General features: G+C 41.2%; 1 protein-coding gene across 1 annotated transcript in view; it reads left to right on the top strand.

Annotated features, from left to right (window-relative positions):
• Positions 1–274: 274 nt before the first annotated feature.
• The window catches only part of RBM20 (RNA binding motif protein 20), a 199,522-nt gene continuing 177,398 nt past the window's right edge, over positions 275–22,398 (top strand). The window contains exon 1 of the mRNA XM_003255460.3: positions 275–584. Within this exon, the coding sequence (XP_003255508.2) occupies positions 394–584 (191 nt within the window). The 5' untranslated portion in view covers positions 275–393. The remainder of the gene's footprint in view (positions 585–22,398) is intronic.

The following is a 22,398-nucleotide window of genomic DNA, read 5'->3' as shown; positions in this document are numbered from 1 at the left end:
GCCGTGGAACGCTGGGCTCCGGACCCTGAGGGTGCACTGTGGCGGGTGGCGTACGCCGCGCTCCTTCCCCGCTTCCTGCGCCCAGGGTCGGTGGGCAGAGTTCCTGGGTCCAGCTTGGCGCTGAGCAGCCCCCGGCCGCAGAGCAGCTCCCGCCGGTCGGGAGACGCCCCCTGGCCCCCGCCCCCGCGTGGCCGGCCCGGACGAGCTGGAGCAGCGGGAGGAGGAGGCGGCGCCGCCGGGACTGCCTCCTCCCCGCCCCTCGCGTCTCCTCCCCGCGCCACCGGGAAGGACAAGGGGACTGGGCACGGGGACCCCGGCCAGTGAGCGCCCGTGGCCCGGGACCGCCCCTCCCGTGAGCTCTCTCGCTGCGATCCCGGGCGGGTGTCGCCCCGCATGGTGCTGGCAGCAGCCATGAGCCAGGACGCGGACCCCAGCGGTCCGGAGCAGCCGGACAGAGTTGCCTGCAGTGTGCCTGGTGCCCGGACGTCCCCGGCACCCTCCGGCCCGCGAGGGATGCAGCAGCCGCCGCCGCCGCCCCCGCCACCGCCCCCGCCCCAAGCCGGCCTACCCCAGATCATCCAAAAGTAAGAAGGGGAGAAGGGAACAGGGACCAGGGGTGCGCCTGGAGACACGCCCCGAGAGCCCCCTTTGTGGCTTCATCTCACGTCCCTGCTGAACTTCGCCCGCCCCCCTTGGGTTTGAAGTTTTCTCGTCCCCCCTCTGGGCAGAGTCGGTGTCCTTCTGGCTGTTAGGCTGGAAAGAGGGGAGCCAAGTTCCTTAGGGAAAATTATTTTGTTTTTCCTTATCTCCTTTCTCTTCTCTTCAGGAATGGTACTAGATATTTTGAACTAAAATAGCTCAGATTGGGGGGAAATGGCCCAGCGACTGTATTGCATCTTTCTGGTCCCAAGAGGACGCTGGAATGGAGAGTCGTGCGTGAGTGTGTGCGCGCGCGTGAGGGTGTGTAAGTAAAATGCCAAAAATTAAACCACCCTTCGTGGTGCCCCTGAAACCAACCAGTGACATTGGGGTGAAAAGGGAGGTGAGAGTTTGTAAACAACATATTTTGCTTTGCCCTGAAATTTTAGACACTTTTGAAGAAGGCCCTTTCGAAGAGTTTAGCTACGCAACCGTTTTCCATTAATGTTACCATCTTGTGACTCGGGTGACCCGTGCGACTTGGGTCGTGAATTCTTAGGTCGGCCTTCCCAATGCTGGAGAAGGTTGGGGGTGGTTAATAAGCCCGGAGAGGCTCTTTCAGCCCATTTGAGGGACATACAAGTAAAAACAGTGATGCTTTGTATTGTTTGTTCTTTTGAGATTTCGTGTGACGGTTTAAGGCCTAGAATGTTGGTTTATTTGAAGGATCTCTACCCTTCTAAGGGTTTACTCAGTTTGTAATGGAGTCTTCAAAACTAGTTTAAGAAGTGTAGGAAAGTGAATGACGAGCACCTCTGCGAAACTGACAACACTAAATAAATACACGTAAGTACAGCAAAATTTACCCTTATGGAACAGAGCAGAGGTTTTCCGCTGCTCCGCTGATGCTTTGAGTCCTGTAAATTTAATAAAACTTAGTAACAGACAGAACCAGTGATGGGTGTAAATGGAAATAAATAGCAGTTAAGTATTTATTGTTTTGAAGACTGATTTATCCAATAGAAAAATTGTGAAAATTCAAGTTTAATGTTAGAAAACGCTGGTATCATATTTCAGAACAAAATGGTTCCCTATGTTGACTGGTGGAATACTGAATCTCCACTTGTGACAACTTTTTGCTTTAATTGGATATTTTATATAACTTTCAACTACAGTTTCCAACTATTCCAAAATGAAAATATTTCATATTATCATTCTTTTCTATTGTTTTGCAAATTATTCAGCCAATACTAAATATGATTGGCAATTTATGTACATCAATACTTAAAATTTCTCTTTATTCCTTAATATAAATATAAAGCAACAGAGAAAAACTATTTAAAATTTAAAGTTTACTTAGTGAAAAATCCAATTTGGCCAATTATTAATTTGGAAACATCTGATGTGCTGCATACGGAGCCAGTGTCTCGTGGCTTGAAATCAGGCTGCATATGAAACTTATTGAAATTGCTTCGGTATTGTAATTACCCTGCACTTTTCTATTATTTACTTTTAAGTAGACAAAAACTGGGAAGTTTATATTCACAGAAAAGTCTTTGTAGAAGGGCATCTGATTATGAAATACTGCCAAGTTGAAAACAAATATCATTTTATGGAAATAGATCATTTAAAGTATATTTTATTTGCCTCATATAATAGATAATTTGCCCTCTAAATTCATCCCCCATTTTGAAAATCCCATCTTTGGAATATCTAATTTTAAAAGAAAAGACTCAGCTTTTCAAAGATGGCCCCTTCTACTTGAAGGGGCAGGATGGAGACCTCAAGAAGCGCCTCATGGCTTTGCTTGCTTTACATTGGTGACGCATCAGTGTTCAGGCACCAGGTCCCAGGGCTGTGAATGTGCCCATAGGATTTGATGTTTGCATACTGACGTTTCAGTCTTTCTTTATAAGGATGATTTGGAGCTTGTGCTCTCCTTAGTGCCCACTGAAATTTCGCTGGAACCAGACATAATGTCCCAAACGCTTCGTAGGTCCATCTTCAATGCGCCGAAATTTGAGCAGGTTATTTTGAAACTGCATTTGCATAATTCCATCTGAGCAACCATTTTTATGTAGTTATGAGGTGTGGTTTGCATCAGCCATCTTTGAGAAAATATAGTGGAGCTACTGCGCTCGGCTGCAAAACAAGTTGTCTGCCTGTTGATTTGGGGGATTTTGTGAGCTACGGCTTTGGATGAAATTTTCCTCTGGTGGAACACATATTAAATATTATTAGAGAACCTCTACTTTTTCTAGTTATTTTAGTGAGGTCGTTATGTAACTCGTAAGAGGAGAAGTTTTGATTGCTTTCAAAATGATGGCGACATCAATCTTCATGTTGCGTAGTGCGTTTGAAGATTACAAACATTTTTCCACTTAATGTCTATGTTTACTGATTTTTATTAGTAATGGCTTTTATTTTAGATCAAAGTCAATGACTTTGGAAAAACCATAGTAACAATTATAATAAAAATCAGTTCCTGTTCACGTTATATTTGGTGTTTAGAAAATTGCCGTATACTACGTTTACAAAGATAAACACATGAAGCGTAATGACTAATAATGAGACTGATTTTGTTTGTTTTATGGAAGCCAGTCTTAGTACTTATGAAGATTGCACCTAGAGTTAATTTCTCTGGAGTACTATGATTTCATTTCCTTATCATTGTATTTTTAGCTTCCATTAAGAGTCATCCATACCTTTTCTGCTCTTGTTTACTGTAAAGATGATCAGCCATGTATAGACACAGATAATATTTTATAAGATTTTTATTTTAAACGTGGATTCTCCAAATTGGCTAATATAGAGGCATTGTTGTATGTAAAACACGATTTAGGCTATTTAGGGAACAAGAAATATAAATAATATCCTAAGAGGATATTTGGGATAAGTTAGGAAATCAGAATAATTTGAGAACTTAACAAATATATATTTTTTCCATACTAGCAGAAATAAGAAAACATTGACATTCCGGTGAATGTTTTATAAGGATTTATCTCCTCCAACATTCACAATGTTCTATTTTTAAAATTATTTTGTTTTAATTATGAGCTTTAAAATCAAACCTAATCCTTTATTTATAAGAAGTTACTTATTAACCTTGATGAACGTCAGGAATTTAAGTTTTAGGTTGCCAGTTTTAAAGCACTCATTAGAATGAAAACAGAGCCCCTCAATTCCGTGTGAAATGTTAAAGTTAGCTCTCAGATGGAATCACAAAGTATACCGCTAGTCATGGAGGAAAGAAACCAAAAACGTGCACCCCTCTTATGAAGTGAATGTAGAGGTGATTTTCCTGACTTACTTGATTTGCAGCAAAATATTCCTGGCTAATGCATGGCATCAGGTTGCATATTGAATTTGAGTATAGATAACATTTTTTTCTAGATTATTTTTAAGCAGTGAATAAAAATAATTATAAACAACAGAAAAAGTTTTGGTTTAGCGTTTGATAGCTAGTGTCACCTGCGTGTGTTTGTAGTTAATGAAAACATGAATCCAGCTTTGATCTCTAAAGTTTATAGTCTTCCGTATAGCATTAGAACACTGGCTGTCTATATTTTCAGAGCAAAGTGCTCCCCTCACTCAGAATAGAAAATGTTATAAGTAGAAACTCCGATTTACAGACTCTAATTTTACAGACATTCTGCAGAAGGATCTCCATATAACTGTTGGGGAGTCATTTGCAGGCAAGTTATGTATGATGTTCACCCACTTTGATGGGTATGCTGACAATTACATCCAGAGTCAGAGACAAGAAATAAGAATTTGCTAAAAAGGGACATTCCCTTACATTCATACTTGGTCCTTTCTGGAAAGAGGGTGGAATTTCTAACATCTGTGCCAGTTAACATCAGTTTGAGCCCAATTTTAGGGGAAATAGGAATACGCTTGTAGAAGGAATTTTGAAAATTTTAAATACCATCTTAAACTGCACATAAGACAAGCATTCAGCAGGGAAAACATCTGAGAGGATTAAGCCTTTACCCCAACAGGGAAGGAAAGCGGGGGTCTGGGGGGGTCTATTTTCTTAGCAGTCTGAACGATTCTTTTGCTTGTCTAGAAAGCTTTCCAAAGTTTTATCAGAAAAAGAAATTTTGCTTGAGGGTTTGTTGTGATAAGTATTTTTAGATAGTATGTATAGTCATTTAGTTGTGAGTTTTTCTCAAATTGCCAAAGAGATCAGTATTATGAAATGTAGTACATTATTCCCATTAGTCACAGTAAAGGACTATGCATATGGTGCACACAGAGCCGTTCTAATGCCAGTGCTGTAGGGGGGGGAAAGAAGAAGAATTTGATCACCTCTTTTATTTTCCTATCCATGTATTCTTTCACTACCTCCTTCGCGTTTATCTAATTAATAATTTAAAAAGCCCAAGTCTGTCCATTGGAATGTGAACTCTGATCTGTTAAGATCTCTTTGCCTGTCCTAATAGTCACCAGGGGGCGGAAAAAAACCAACCAGGATTGACTCACAGTGAAATGATTCCACATTATCCAGTTTCTTTCTTTCCTTCTGATTTATTTATTTATTTATTTATTTATTTTTGTGGCTTTAGGTTCTTGACTCCAGTTTAAACTAATGTTCTTCCCTGCCCACAACAGCTGATCCTCAAGTGAACAAATTGATATAGCTCAATTCACAGGTTTGAGAAACAAGAATACACAAAATGTTGGGAACTGGGGTTTAATTAAGGGATAGAAATTAAAATGGACTGAACTAAATATGGAAAGTAAGGATGGAGGAAGCTTGAGATGTTGGAGTTAAAACCCCAAAGAGAAGTTCAGAAGTAGGACTCCCCTCTCCCTTCATCTGTCCTGGTCTCCCTGTCAGACAAAAGCTTGAGTGGTCTCCTACACCACAAAATCCTACTTAATCTGATTTTTATTTCCTGCCACAGTGATTATTTAATTGGGGATGGTCTAACTGATATTATTTTGTATATTTTAACAGGGAAAATTGCTATGGATCTGCAGCTGGTGTGAGTGACTGGTAGCTAGCTGTGTTTAGAATAGAGTGTTGAAAAGTTTTGCATTAAGTAAAATGATCCATATTCCAGAATCATGGCAAAGATGGTAATTAGTGGTTTGCAGAAAGGAGCACACAGCAGTTCCCTTTCTGTTTAAAGAACCTGGCTGGATCTTGAGAATATGCATGTTATCCTGGTTGCCTAATACTGCTTGTTCCCACCAGTGAGTAGACTGGCAGATTCTCATCCTAATTAAGAAGAAATGTTTTTGAATCAGGAATGTGAATTTGGTTTCCAACATCACCATGGGGGTATTGTTGGTGCGCTGATAGTTTGACTGGCTCCATGGATGGTCACTGTTTAAATTCCACCCAGCTAAGGAGCTGTACAAGATTTTAGTCTTCAAAGTTTACACACAGCAAGTGTGGGGACAAGTTATCACTGCCAGCTGTTGAGGGAGGAGATGAAAGTGAGGAGGGCCCTTCCCCCCAAATAATTTGTGTGTGTTTTGGATATGTTGCGTATATCCATCTAATATGATAAACTCTTTACTGCGGTGGAAGTTACAGTCAAGTTGATTGATCTTCCTCTTCCCTACAACTCCTGATGGACTTTATAAGATAAGTAAGTCCCCTGATGGTTTCTAAGGCAACTTTTCCAACTTGCTGACAGCAGATCTGTAGGGGAGATGGCACATATTGGTGCTAATGTACTTTATGGGCAAAAAGGGAGCAGTTAAGCAACTTGCATGAGGATGTGTTAATAACTCACAGCTCAGTTGGACAAGTCAATCTTTCCATGTGTTCAGAAACAAAAGGCAGGGGGTCATGCATGTGTTTGGGAGTGGTTATCACGCCATGAAGATAGTTTCCACGCCACTTTTGCCTTCTTTAATGTGGTATTTGCTTTAAGGCTGTACCAGGGCCACTTGTTTCTGCCTTTTCTTTGCGCCTGCTTTCTCTTGATCACGCTAATGACCCATCAGTTCTCAGTTACCACTTCCCACTCTGGCCCAAACCTGGAAACCTCCAATTGCTGCTGTCTGGACATCTTAAATACTTTCTGGTTTTGCAACTTGTCTGTAGACTCTTTCCCAAATATGTTTTTAAGTTTTGTTAGGCCTGCCCTTCAGCCTGCCCTCCAGTGTCAGGAGTAGACTAGGTAATATATATTTTAAAGATGCATTTATTTCACTAAATCTCCTCCTTCGGTTTATTTTGAATTAATTATTGAACAGAATGATTTAAGATCAGTCTGATGTTTTCAGGTGTAAAATGAGCATCTTTGCTCTACATTAATTATTGGGCTTCTGTCAAGGAGTGCCAGAGAGGAAAAAACTCTGGACTGGGAGTCAGTGACCTGGACAAGCCAATTAACCTTCCTAATCTAGCCTCTCCAGGGACTGGAAATGATCAATCGCAGTTTCTTCCAAGAATAAAATTAGGTGGCTCTTGTGCAAATCTTAGCAAAATTGTGGAGTGATCACCAATGTAGAATGCCCCCTCCATCAACTTCCTCCGTCACCTAATACAGAATATGTCCCACATCAATTAAATTTAGCCATGGGCACAGGTACATATTTGTGACATTGATCACCCATGAAAACAACAATAACCACAAAAAGAGAATGAAATGCTTTCTCTAGCATTCACAAAGAATATTTGGATCAGTGACATAATTTTAAAAGTCAGAAAAATAAACACTAATGTCAGTGAACAGGAAGAAATTTTATACTGTCCTTCAATCTCTAAAACTGTTTTTGGTATAAGAATAATTTTTTGGAATGTTAAAGTAAGCACTTTAACATTTACTTTAACAAACTGAAAGCAGCACTTTCAGCTTAGGAGACAGAGACAATAGTTTTCATGTGTCTGAATTGGATTGTGTTAAACATAGGCCGACGGGAGTGTGTTTGGTGACATCGTTGGTTTCAGAGGCAGAGAACGTAAACATAGGACACACAAACGTTTTACAGGAGCACGGCTGCGGCTGCTGCAGGGACTCCTGAACTGTGACACACAGTCAGTCGGCCGCAGAGACCAGCCTGGAGCTCGCCCTAAAACCTCTTTGCAGCCTTGCAGATGTCATAGTTGTCCCAAAGCTGGGCCTCATGCTTCCGTGTAGCCTCACTGAATCAGGAGACCGAGTGTTTCCAGAGCCAGGATGTGGGCGCTGTGAGGCCAATGCTGCGTCCTCCTGCACTGGCAATAGCAGAGTTGTGGAGAAACTTTATCTGATATTTGAAATGATCAATATTTTAACCTTCTGCATAAAAAGATAAGTCTGTGATTAAATCTTCATTTTAAGTCTTCAAATATGTACATACATGAGGATGAACATAAGAATATTTATTGCAACACTGTCTAGAAGAGTGAAAATTAGAAACCATTTAAATGTTTCTCAGTTGGAAAAATAAACCATGTGTAGGTATGAGGTCATGTACTACTCAGCCATTAGAATGATGCTGTTATTTTGCATTGATTGATATGGAAGGAGAACCATAGAATATTAACTAAAAAAATTACAAACAGCATGTATGCAAAGATCTCATGTTTTTTTTATTTTTTTATTTTTTTATTTTTGAGACGGAGTCTCGCTCTGTCGCCCAGGCTGGAATGCTGTGGTGCAATCTTGGCTCACTGCAAGCTCCGCCTCCCGGGTTCACACCATTCTCCTGCCTCAGCCTCTCCGAGTAGCTGGGACTACAGGCGCCCGCCACCACGCCTGGCTAATTTTTTGTATTTTTTAGTAGAGACGGGGTTTCACCGTGGTCTCGATCTCCTGACCTCGTGATCCGCTTCAGCCTCCCAAAGTGCTGGGATTACAAGCGTGAGCCACTGCGCCCGGTCTTCATGTTTGTTTTTGAAAAGATGTGTATGAGTATGTGCTGGTGCCTGCCAGCCTTAAAAAATATCTGAAGAACAAATGTAAAGAACATTAACAGTGGTTCTAACTCTGGATGGGGCAATTAGAGTGGTTTGTCTTTTTTTCTTCCTTTTTAATATTGTCTATTTTTAAAAAATTCAGTGAGCATGTATTACTTTTACAATAAAAGAAAACAATAAAACTATTTTTTTCTTTGTCTATTTCTTTTCCTAACCATCTGTACCTTCGAGTATTTCATTTTTAAAAACAGCAACAGAAGGAGTAGACATTTCACATTGGTATTGCACTGTCTTGAAGACTGAGCTGCCCTTTAGCATCTTAGATTTTAGTCCTGGAAGGTAGCTGAGAACTGTTTTAGCCTAGCCTTCCTGTTTTTCTAGGTAAGACAAATGAGCATCAGAGAAGTCAGGTGAATTGTTGAAGGTCACACAGTGAGGGAGTCATCAGGCTGGGATGAGAATCCCCATATTTCTGTCTCTTATATTTTCTGCTAGGCTACCCTTTTGTCATCCTGGGAATGGAAGAGAGAGAAATGGAGGCATTCATAAATTAGCCGTGTATGTACCGGCCTTAGTCTACTCACATCCCCTAAGAGGGTTGAGAAAAGCATCCTTGGTTGTGCTATCTCCTCTCACCCCATCCTGCCCACCCACCCACACAGGACTTTTATGGGAGTGGCAGAAAACTGGGTCTCTCCTGGGCATCTCATGCTCTGTTCCTTCCTGCCAAACAGAAACCAACCGTCACATTTTCTTCTCTGCTCTTCTTGATTCAAGGTTACTTTTTTTTTTTTTCCCAGATCCTTAATAGAGGAAAAACCCAATACCTACCTTCCTTTCATACCCAGAAACGTCCTCTTAACACCTTCAAGCTGTGGTTTAAAGAGGAACCTTTTGAGATGTAAAAGCATAACTAATATTTTTATTTAAAGGAAGCAAAACACATTTTACTTCTTACTCCCAAGCCAATTATAGGAATGCCCGTTATTATTTCTGCCATCCCAGTTCCCACTCTGCTTCAAATTTGTTTCAACCAAGGATATAATTTGGACTGTATTTTTAAAAAGTAAACCTTGCTTTGGGGAGACTATATTTGCATTCTTGCTTGCCCTTGAGTGTGCTCTCTCTTGCTTTTTCTTTTCCTGAATTATTTGAAAGTAATTTGTACGACTATAATTTTGTTATCATAGCTCAGGAAATTAGTCTTATTTAATTTTTTTCTAATAAACACTAGGTTTTTAACTTTTTCGTTTGTCAGATAATGTCTCATATAGCTTTTTTTGTTTTTTTTGCATTTGTTTATAATGTCTTTCTCTTTTTTTTTGAGACAGGGTCTCACTCTGTCACTTAGGCTGGAGTACAGGGTGCAATCACAGCTCACTGCAGCCTTGACCTCCCTGGCTCAAGCAATCTCCCACCTCAAACTTCCAAGTAGCTGGGACTATAGATGTGCACCACCACGCTCTGCTACTTTTTGTATTTTTTGTAGAAACAGGGTTTCACCATGTTGCCCAGGCTGGTCTCGAACTCCTGGACTCGAGCGATCCTCCTGCCTCAGCCTCCCAAAGTGCTGGGATTACAGGCATGAGCCACTGCACCAGCCATCTCTTCTTTTTAATCTACCAAGTATACCCACCTCTTTCTACTTTCCATGACTGAAGATTACAGGCTAGTTGTCTTGTAGAATGAACCATGTTATGGCTGTGACTGTTGTTTCGTCATGACCAGATCCAGGTTAATCATTTTGGCAAAGATAGGCTAGGAGTTTGATCCCTTGTTTAACATGGCGGCCACCAGATTGCTCCATTGTAGACAGACATTTTTATGTTTGTGATAAGTAGTAAGTTGTCTGCAGAGGTGCTACCATGAGACCTTCTGAATATCCTGTGTTCCAACAGACTTTCTTCTGGTGGCTTTGTCTTTTAATTTGATTAAATGTTTAAGGAGCAATTGTAATGAAATATGTGGATCACTTTAGAATGCATGAGTTTGGACACACAGTTTATATCAAACAGCCTTGCAAATATGTTTGCATTGTATCAGCCCATAGATATTATCTAGAACCTCTGGATTTTTCTAGTTCTGACTTCATAGGACTTGATCGATAGGTCAGCTACTTCCCATTTAACTCTATAGGAGGCATTCCATCTCTTGAGTTGCAGTGCCTTTCAATGTCCATTTTAATGCTAATGGAAATAAGTGGATACTGACATAATTTGTACTGCTCATCAGATTTTGTTGGGCATCCTCTTGAAGTTATGTTGGTTCTTTGCAGAAGCCTTTTAACTCTGTTTTCAAAATCACTGTATGAAGCAGGCTTTAAAAATGACTGATGACTTGCCCTGGTGCCTAAACTGGGTGAGTTGTGGGGCTGGTCAGTGACTAGCAGTTTGTTCATGTTTTTTAGATTTAAATTACACAGCTATTTTTGCCTGTTCCACTTTGGTCCTCCTATTTTCATACACAAAATATGTATGGGTAAAAAAGGTGGCATGGAGTAGTGAAAAGGAGCAGGAGCAGGCATGATCTATGTTCTGGATTCAGCTTTCCCACTACTAACCCTGAGTGTCAGTGTTCTTATCTGTTAAAGGGAGCAGTAATAATAAAGTGAATAACAACTAACTTTTATAGAGTGCTTTCTGTGTGCCAGCCACTATTCTAAACTGTTTAGGTATTTTCAATCCATTTACTTCAACAATAATCCTGTGAGGTAAGTGTTGTTATTCTCCCCATCATGCAGATGAGGAAACTGAGGCACAACCTTACTAGGACCCAGGAAGGCTAAGAAAAATTGTATTTATGAAAACGTGGTGGAATGGGGCTCGGAATAAAGAATGTTATACTAATTCGAGCAATCCTGTCTTCTCTGTGTAAATATCTGTATCCTTAATTTATAGAAAATCCATCACTTACAAAAAATATATAGAAAAAAATGGCTAAAATAAATCTGAAAGTAGGTCAAATTTAAGAAAAACTAAGCAATCCAATTAAAACTTTTTTTCCTGTGTTTGTCCCCCACCCCCGCCCTTTTTTTCCCCTTATAACTTTAAGTACGGCTTTGGTTTAAAGTGAAACCTATATCCCAATTTAAATTCCAGGAACAAATCTGACTCTGGCATTTGATTCACTGTCTTCCTCTGCTTGTTATGCATGTTAGACAAGACCTAAATCTGATGCTCACAGAAAGCACATAAACACTTATAATCCTCTCAGCATGTGCTAAAATAATAACACACACGATAGTTTGATTTGCAAAGTGTCTGCCAACTTCCACCAGACCATTTTTGAACCAATTCAGAAAACCAGGATTCTGCAGTGATTAAAGTGTCCAAGGCTCCTATTCATAGCAAAAGGAATTCCTGACTTGAAACAAGGACACATGAAGCTCAGCTAGTCTCTGCCAGACATACTTTTTTAACCATCTTTGCAGACACCATTACAAGTGTTCTTTTGCTTTAGGAAACCGTGGTCTGCAACAACCAGACTGAACAGAATCCATAAATCAGGGAAGGATTGTGGCTTTTGATCTGTGACAGGGTTTACGGTAAAAATCCTTTAAACCATGAGTTTCTCAGTGTATTTCCAATAGCAATTCAATAATGCTAACAATTCAGAGATCTAATAATAAAATTTAAAACTGTTTTTGGTCTTTATTTTTTTCAATTTTAAGAGGTATAATTGAAGTATGGTAAGCTGCACATGTTTAAAGCATCCATCAGGATCCATTAAACAATTGAGATAATAATAAACATTGTTGGCTGGGTGTGGTGGCTCACGCCTATAATCCCAGCACTTTGGGAGGCCGAGGCACGTGGATCACCTGTGGTCAGGAGTTCGAGACCAGCCTGGCCAACATAGTGAAACTCCATCTTTACTAAAAATACAAAAAATTTGCCGGGCATGGTGGTGGGCACCTGAAATCCCAGCTACTCCGGAGGCTGAGGCAGGAAAATTGTTTGAACTCAGGAGGCAGAGGTTACAGTGAGCTGAGGAGATCGCGCCATTGCACTCCAGCCTGGGCAACAAGAGCAAAACTCCATCTCGAAAAAAAATTATCACCCCACAATGTTTCTTCATACTTCTTATAATTTATCTTTCCTTCTTCTCCTTATCCCCCTCACATTCAGGGAACCACTGATTTGCTTTCTTTGTTTGCGTTTCCTAGAATTTTATACAAATGAAATCCAAGTATGTACTCTGTGTGTGTGTGTATGTGTGTGTCTTCTTTCACTATTTTAAAGTGCATAATTTAGTGACATCACGTACATTCACAGTGTTATGCAACCATCACCACTCTCCAGTACCAAAACGTTTGCATCACCTCAAAAGGAAACTTCATACCTACTAAGCAGTTGCTTCCCATTCCCACCGTCTCCTCAGTCCCTGGAAACCAATCTACTTTCTGTCCCTATGGATTTGCTTATTCTGGAGATTTCATATAAATGGGATCACATAATATGTGGCTTTTTGTGTCTAGCTTCTTTCACATGGTATCATGCTTTCAAGCTTCATCCGTACTGTGTCATTTCTCAGCACTTCATGCATTTTTACTGCTGAATAATATTCCATTGTATAGGTAGCGATAACGTTTTCTTTGTCCATTCATCTATTGATAGACATTTGGGTTTTTCCACCTTTTTGCTGTTGTGAATAGTGCTACTGTGAACATTTTTGTACAAGTTTTTGTTTGAACATCTGTTTTTGGTTCTTCTGGGTATGTATCTTGGAGTGGAATTGGTAGGTCATATGGTAATTCTTTTTTTTTTTTTTTGAGATGGAATCTGGCTGTGTCACCCAGGCTGGAGTGCGGTGGCATGATCTTGGCTTACTGCAACCTCAGCCTCCCAGGCTCAAGCGATTCTTGTGCCTCAGCCTCCCAAGTAGCTGGGATTACAGGCACCCACCATCACACCCAGCTAATTTTCATATTTTTAGTAGAGATGAGGTTTCACCATGTTGGCCAGTCAGGTCTCAAACTCCTGGCCTCAGGTCATCCACCCACCTCCGCCTCCCAAAGTGCTGGAATTACAGACGTGAGCCACCGCACCTGGCCGGTCATATACTAATTCTATGATGAATTTATCGACGAACCTCCAGACAGCTTTCCAAAGCCCTGCACCATTTTACATACCCTCCAGCAATGAATGAAGGTTCCAATTTCTTCACATCCTTGCCAGCACTTGTTATTTTCTGTTTTTATTTTTTTGTTGTTTGTTTGTTTTTTGAGACAGTCTCACTCTGTCGCCCAGGCTGGAGTGCATTGGCGTGATCTCGATTCACTGCAACCTCTGCCTCCTGGGTTCAAACGATTCTCCTGTCTCAGACTCCCAAGTAGCTGGGACTACAGGCACATGCCACCATGCCTGGCTAATTTTTTGTATTTTTAGTAGAGATGGGATTTCACCATGTTAGCCAGGATCATCTCGATCTCCTGACCTTGTGATCCACCTGCCTTGACCTCCCAAGGTGCTGGGATTACAGGCATGAGCCACCATGCCCAGCCTGTTCTTTTTTTTTTTTTAATGGCCATCCTAGTGGGTATGAAGTAGTATCTCAATGTGGTTTTGATTTGTATTTCAGTAATGACTAATGATATTGAGCTTCTTTTCATGTTGGCTTGTTGGCCATTTGTATATCTTCTTTTGAGGAATGTCTACTCAAATCTATCATCCATTTTAAAACTGGGTTTTTTACATTCTTGTTTTGGAATGGTAAGAGTTCTTTGAAAATTCTGGAGAGTAGGCCCTTATCAGGTATATAATTTGCAAATATGTTCTCCTATTTTATGGGTTTTCTTAGCGTAATGATTTTGAGGTTCATCTATGTTGTTTCTTGTATCAAAACTTTGGGCCTTTTACTTTGCTGAGTAGTATTCTGTTTTGTGGATATAGTGCAAACTCTTTATCCATCTGTTGATGGACATTTAGGTTGTTTCCAGGTTTTGGCTATTACAAATGAAGCTGGTATGAACATTCCTTTGCAAGTCTTTATCTGGACATATCTTTCAGCTTCTCTTGGGTAAATTTCTAGGCCAATGATAATTTAACCTTTTAGGATCACAAATATTGTACATAAGAATCATTGTTTGGGTGAAACCTCTTCAAATTTTTATTACTATGTCATTGAATGGAGCATGTTAATGTAACCCTTCAAGGTGTATAAAGAATACACACTTTTTCATCTTTGTTTTCAGAATCAATCACTCAGTTTTTTTTTTCTTCTGTTGATGAACCTTTCTTCAATAGTTTCTCATTTGGCAAGCAATTATGACCATGGTAGTTGGGACGCAAGATGAATAAGACAACAAAACTGCAGAACTTCGAACTGAAAGAAACCCAAAAAAATCACCTGAGTCAGCTCTTTTATTTTACAGAAAAGGTGATGAGGCCCAGAAAGGAAACTGGATTTACCAAAGGCCAGCCAAGTATTAGAGCATTTCAGTGGAGCAGGGGAAACTTACGCACCTGTAAGGGTAATTTGACGTCTCCTAGCCATGATGCAACAGTACTGTGGGGTGAGTGAATGGCGCTGTGTTTTGCAGTCTGTAGCATTCACAGGGCACTTTGTTTCCTTCTAGGTTATCCCAGTTAATCCTCCAACAACCCTGTGAAGTAGGTAGGGATTAAGTAACTAGGAGTAGCTCAGGGTCACCTAGCCAATGATTGGAGATCCCGGGCTCAGAGCCAGGCCTTCTGACTCCTTCCAAGTTGCACGCCCTCCTCTTTTTCGTTTGAATTTCCTCCTCCTTGTCCCTGCCCACTGCCGTCCCCTTAGTTCAGGCCTCCCAGCTCTCGCCCCGGCCTCCTGCTTGATTGGGCTCCGCTCCTTCTTTCTCTGCCGCAGTACAGTCTTGATCTTGTCCTCTGCTTGCTGGAAGCCCTGGTGTGGCTTCTCCTGGCCTTTAGGTTAAGGTTCAGACTGCGTGGAAGGCCTTTCCAGATCTGCCCCACTCAGCCCTCCAGCTCCAGAACTTGCTGTCCTCTCTTGGCTGCCCTCTTTCCCTCTCCTCAACTAGAACATTCTGAATTCTGCTTAGACCTCACCTCTTCCAGGGAGCTTTCCCCAACCCTAAGCAGGAAGGAGGGCTGAGTGTCCCTCTTCCTGTAATGGTCTGTGGCTCCCATGGTAGCATCTGTCCGTGCTCTCCTCTTGCTTGTCTCCACTAAAGACCATGCAAAGTCCTTGCAGTCAAGGCCACTGCCATTCATCTTTGCTATCCTCATCACCTAGCAGAGCCCCTGGCACATAGTGTGTTGAATACCTGGGAATGAGGAACTTAACTGCAACTGAGCTTTCAATCTAACTGACCTGGTGATTAGAAATAGTAGTCAGGATGGTCTCATGGGTGAGACTTGATGTGATGCCAAAGCTTGGTTTTCTCCAACTTATGTTTTATTTGGACTGCCTGTCTGAAAGGGCTAGACAGACATTTATGTTTGGAGAGGCCATATAGAGGAATATAAATGCGGAAAGTCATAAACTTCAGCTCTGCTCTGGGCTCCACTGTCAAGCCACTGTGTGACCAGAGGTAGCACTTAGCTTCTTAGAGTCCACATGGGTTAAAGGGGGACCAGGGTATGGGGCTTGTTCAAACAGTCAATGAGATGACAGGTGAACATGCCTTGGTAGGAAATCAGTACTGAATACATGTGTCCTCATGTAAACCAGCTTTTTGTTTCATGCTGTCATCTCCAGCCAGAGGCCAGATTGTGTGCAGGCAATTTCCAGGCTGAATTTCTTCTGAGAGATTGATCCAAATAGGATAAATGGTGGAAATGACCACTAAGAATACTCCTTAAAACCTGCTTGCAACAATGCTTTCAATGATACATTTCTGCATCTCAAAAAAAAAAGTTTCTAAGCCGTAAGCTAGCATCTGCCTATTTCAAGCAATTTCTGTTCTTTTTTCTTTTCTTTTCTTCTTCTTCTTTTTTTGACAGGGCCTTACTCTCACCCAGGCTGGAGTGCAAAGTGATCCTCCCACCTCAACCTCCCAAGGAGCTGGGACTACAGGTGTGCACCACCATGCCTGGATAATTTTTTTTGTGTTTTTTTTGTAGAGTCAGGTTTTCACCATGTTGCTCAGGCTGGTCTCAAACTCCTGGGCTCAAGCGATCATTCTGCCTCAGCCTCCCAATGTGCTGGGATTACAGTTGTGAGTGACCGTGCTCAGCCTCAAGCAATTCCTAAAATAACACAAATCAAGACAACAGCAACACCAAGATACTGCTTTATTATTGCCTTGACATTTGCAATAATGACAGTTTAACTGTAGCAGTAATAATGACAGTCGACTTGTGGCAGCTTAAAAAAAAAAAAAAAGAAGCTGCCTGGAAAATAAGTGACTGCTCATGATTCCTCAATGAGACTGACTCTAACCACCCTATTTAAATTGCATCTTGAACCCATCTCTTCCCATCCAGGCTGTCTTATTTTGCTTTATTTTTTCCACTTGTTGTCTTCTAGCGTAAGGATCCCCAGCCCCCAGGCCATGGACTGGTACCAGGCTGTGGCCTGTTAGGAAATGAGGCCACACAGCAGGAGGTGAGTGGTGGGCGAGCAAGCGAAGCTTCATCTGTATTTACAGCTGCTCCCCATCACTTGCATTACAGCCTGAGCTCCGCCTCCTGTCAGATCAGTGGCGGCATTAGTTTCTCATAGGAGGGCAAATCCTATTGTGAACTGCACATATGAGGGGTCTAGGTTGCATGCTCCTTATGAGAATCTAATGCCTAATGATCTGTCACTGTCTCCCATCACCCCGGGATAGGACCATCTAGTTGCAGGAAAATAAGCTCAGGGCTCCCACTGATTCTATATTATGGTGAGTTGTATAATTATTTCATTATATATTATAATGTAATAATAAATTACACAATAAATGTAATATGCTGGAATCATCCCAAAACCATCCCCTGCCACCATAGTCCATGGAAAAATTGTCTTCCAAAAAACTGGTCCCTGGTGCCAAAAAGGTTGGAGACCGCTGTTCTGACAAATTATATAATTTACTCATTTATTATGTTCTTATTGTCTATTATGGCTCCTTTCACCCTGCCCCCACCACATAAGCTCTCCAATGGCAGGGGAGTTGTACTCTGTGATTTACCCCCCAGGGCCTAGGAGCAATTCCTGACACCTGGAAGATGCTCACTAAATATTTGTTGAATGACTGAGTGAACTATAAGTAAAAATACTGACTTTAGTGATTGTTATATGGTGGTATTTTTCCCCTCCCTGAGCCCACCTAGGATATGAACTATATGGGCGTCAGGGTCTGAGTTTTGTGATTCAGGAAACTGAAAGTGGAAGGTGTTAGAAGATCGTAGTTTCTGCTCCTGTGGGGTTATTGGAAGTAAGACTCTCCCTGGGCACCCGTGACTCAGTGCTCTTCTCATGGCCCAGCTCCGGCAGTTGCCAGTGTAGCCAGAACCCCTTAGGCTAGGATCTGACTTGTGTATTTGGTGGGATCTTGATGGTGGAGGGACAGCAGCAGGCCTGGGCTCAGTCCCTAGACATAGAGGCCAAAAAAGATCAGAACAACTGTGTGTCCAGCAATAGGGGATTCGTGAATAACACTTGGCTACATCCTCCAAATACTATTCGGACCATCTCGGGGTACTGATACAGAGAAGTCTCAAGAATATATAAGGGCAAAAATCAGGGTGTGGAAAGTGTATACGATTGGCTGCCTTCTCTGTAAGAAAGCAGGGTGAGAGGAAGGTGAATATGTATTCATATTTGCTTCAGTGACCAGAGGGTGAGATTTGAGAGATGTTGAAAGTAGGGGCCAGGCATGGTGGCTCATGCCTGTAATCCCAGCATTTTGGGAGGCCGAGGTGGGCAGATCGCCTGAGGTCAGGAGTTTGAGATCAGCCTGACCAACGTGGCAAAACGCTGTCTCTACTAAAAATACAAAAAATTAGCCCGGCGTGTTGGCGGGCACCTGTAATCCAAGCTACTCGGGAGGCTGAGGCAGGAGAATCGCTTGAACCCAGGAGGCGGAGGTTGCAGTGAGCTGAGATCACGCCATGCACTCCAGCCTGGGTGACAGAGCAAGACAGGTCTCCAAAAAAAAAAAAAAAAAAAAAAAAGGTAGTAGGGTTGAGTGGCAGAGTCTATATGCTGCCTAATCTCAGCTGCTGGGAGGACGCTCAAGGAAGATGATCTTCAGCAGTGTTGGTGTGGATAGGAGCCAGCACTTGACTGGTACCGTTAAATTCCAAATCAGATCTGTGCTTTGTTAGAAGGGCTTGTGAAGGGATGAGGAAAGGAGAAAGCACTGAGAAGCTCTCCTCCCCCAGTGAACTTTCATTTCCAATTCAGGAAGCCACTTGCAGTTCACAAAGACCTAAACTAATCTATCATATTTTCAAACCGAATATTAACACTGTGCTGACTTCTCTGACATCACTAGGGGAGGGAGAGTTTATGTGTAAAGTGCCAAACTGGGTCAGGCAGTTCCTTGAGCACATCACTGCCCTTTCTCAAAAGAAATTTCCTCAGTCTAAAATGTAGAGAATTGAATCAGATGGCTTTCGTTAACAGTTCTCTCAGAGGTTTTTAATTAAAGCTCCCGAGATTTTGGAAGAATTAAAGAAAACTTGTCAGCATGTAAAACATATCACTTTGTGGTAGGGAACGTGAAATGATACAACTTTTATGGAGAAGTTGGCAATATCTAGCAAAGTACATGTGGGTTACCTTTTGACCAATCAATCCTATTATAGGATCTATCCCAAGATACACACACAAAAATTTTTAGAAAGACATAGGCACAAGCTTCTCCATCATGACACAATTTGCAATAGCAAAAGACTGGAGACAACCCAGATGTCCATCAATAGGGAACGGGTTGAGTAAATGATCGTCCTGCTTCCTTTATACTGATGCGTAGAACACAGTGTCTGAGATTAGGCAGCCAGTAGCCTCTGATCTTCCTGTTCATCCCTACATTGGACATCCCTCAAATCTGTCCCCTGCAGTCACTGAAGCAAATATGAATATATATTCACCTTCCTCTCACCTGCTTGCTTGCTTACTTTTTTTTTTTTTTTAGATGGAGTCTCACACTGTCGCCCAGGCTGGAGTGCAATGGCGCGATCTTGGCTCCGCCTCCCGGGTTCAAGCAATTCTCCTGCCTCAGCCTCCCAAATAACTGGGATTACTGGTCCCAGCTAATTTTTTGTATTTTAGTAGAGATGGGGTATTGCCCAGGCTGGTCTCGACCTCCTGAGCTCAGGCAATCCATCCGCCTCAGCCTCCCAAAGTGCTAGGATTACAGGTGTATTCTATGTATCAATGACAGGGAAGGGGGACGTTCTCTGTGTACTGCTATGGAATGATCTCCAGGGCATACTATTAAATGGAAAAGCAGAGTGCAGAAAAAGTGGATGTCATGCTATCTATTATTTAAGAAATACACATGTACTTGCTTATAATTTTTTAAAAATGGAAGAATAAACCAATAAAAATATTTACCTATATGGGTAGGGAGGAAATGGATGAGTGGGTCAGAGATAGAAGCTAGACTTCTCTGAATGTGTTTTGCTTTGTAGATTTGACTTTGGAACCTTATACATGTTTGTCTTAATTATAAAAAAATTAAATCGACACGGACAAAAGTAATCCCAAAATATCAAGAGTAAAGTTAAACAAACTTATGTATCAAGTTGGTGGTTTAACCACACAATTATTTCAGATAACTTGAAAACACAATTAATTTAATTATACGTCCCTAGTGGAATATCTTAAGGTCAAAGTGAATGCCAAATTAATCATGAGCTGTTTTCAGTAATATTGTAAGTAAAAATGTTGATAGAACTGTACCGATACTAATATATATCCACACACACCCACATAAACATATGAATATATATAATAAAAGTAATTATGTTGCAATCATTAGAAACCAAAATTTTCAGTATACAAAAAAGTGACAACGATTTTACCATCAAGATGTTAAATGAAAATTCTGTAATTCTAAATTTGAATTGGAGATATTAATAAGAACTCCTGATGTATTTTCTTTTCAACAAATAAAAAAAATTATCTAACTTTGTCTACTGAACAGCCTAGAAATAATGACAAACCTAGAAGCAATAATCACCTGTAACATCCAGATTATGGCCTCTAAGTACATCGTTTCTGCTAAAAAGAAACTAAGAATCCTTAGAAAAATGGCTGATTCCAGGCCTGGGGCAGAAAGTGTACAAGATGAGCTGGAATATCTTGCTGTATCAGAAAGCAAAGAAACTATCAAAGACCATTGTGTCCTGTGAGAAGTACTCAGAAGCTAATTGAAGGGGCTCCCCCTGTCTAAATATTGAACAATTTGGGCATTAAAAATAATAATTATAGTGGATTTACATACATCAAATATATGAACATATGCAAAATCTATGAGTTAAAAAAATTCGGTAGTTTCGTCCGGGCATGGTGGCTCATGCCTGTAATCCCACCACTTTGGGAGGCTGAGAGGAGGGAATCACCTGAGGTCAGGAGTTTGAGACCAGCCTCACCAACGTGGTGAAAACCTGTCTCTACTAAAAATACAAAAATTAGCTGGGCGTGGTAGCTAACCCCTGTAATCCCAGCTACTCTGGAGATTGAGGCACAAGAATTGCTTGAACCTGGGAGGTGGAGATTGCAGTGAGCCGAGATGGTGCCACTGCACTTTAGCCTGGGCGACAGAGTGAGACTGTCTCAAAACAAATTTAAAAAAAAAGAAAATAAATAAAAATAAAAAAATAAAAATTCAGTAGTTTCCACTGTAGGATGCTGGGGAACCAACTTTCATCCCCTTTCTCTTCCTCCTCTCCTCCTTCTCCTCCTTCTTCATTCTCTCTCTCTCTGTCTCTTTTTAGAGACAGGGTCTTGCTCTGTTTGTTACCCAGGCTGGAGTGCAGTGGCACCATCATACCTCACTGTAACCTCGACCCCCTGGGCTCAAGCCATCCTCCCACCTTAGCCTCCTGAGTATCTGGGACTACAGGCACATGTCACCATGCCTGGCTACTTTTTTTTTTTCTTTTGTAGAGATAGGGCCTTCCTATATTGCCCAAGCTGGTCTCAAGCTCCTGGCTTCAGTGATCTTCCCGCCTCAGCCTCACAAAGTGTTGGATTACAGGCATGAGTCACCGTGACCAGTCAGAAAATTCTTCATAGAAGAATGCCATCTAAAAAATACAGAAGGAATGAAAATTAGCATTTTGCAACCCCTGGTGAATAATGAGTTTAGACAATGTGGTTGTTAATGGCCACTAAGCTATTAGGTGCAGCTGATGGGGTTCTTTATAATGGAGGGATCAGGCTGATAATATTCAAACCCACTGATCGATCTTAATGTCTTGGCAGGCTTGAGATTTAACTACCAGTTTGTAGAAAATACAAGGGATGCAGAACATGTACAAATGATATCGGGCAGATGAATCAGGTAATCAGAAAATGGGACATGCTGCAGGCTTGGTTTCTTTAACAAATAAATTTTAAGAATCAAAATAACAGGAGGGGTTATCTGTAGATTAAAAAGGACTTAAAATACTTATCAGCAAAATGTAGTATATAATTCTTGTTTGGGTCCTAGCTCAAAACAAATCTAACTGTAACGTGTATACATACATACATATACATATATATGATAACCTATGATATATATATGATAACCTAAGATATTATATTTGAATAGTGAGGTTAAAGATTTATTCTCGTATTATTTGATTATTTGAACATTAAAAAGAATAGTTACTTTATTACTTATTAGTCACTTATTATAGTTGTGGTAATGGTATTTTGATTATGTTAAAATAGAGAAGTTGGCTGGGTGTTGTCGCTCATGCTCATCCAGCATTTTGGGAGGCCGAGATGGGCAGATCACTTGAATCCAGGGATTCGAG

This window comes from Nomascus leucogenys, chromosome 3 (assembly GCF_006542625.1).
Source record: "Nomascus leucogenys isolate Asia chromosome 3, Asia_NLE_v1, whole genome shotgun sequence".
Classification (NCBI taxonomy): domain Eukaryota; kingdom Metazoa; phylum Chordata; class Mammalia; order Primates; family Hylobatidae; genus Nomascus; species Nomascus leucogenys.
This window is presented reverse-complemented; position numbering and strand designations above follow the sequence as displayed.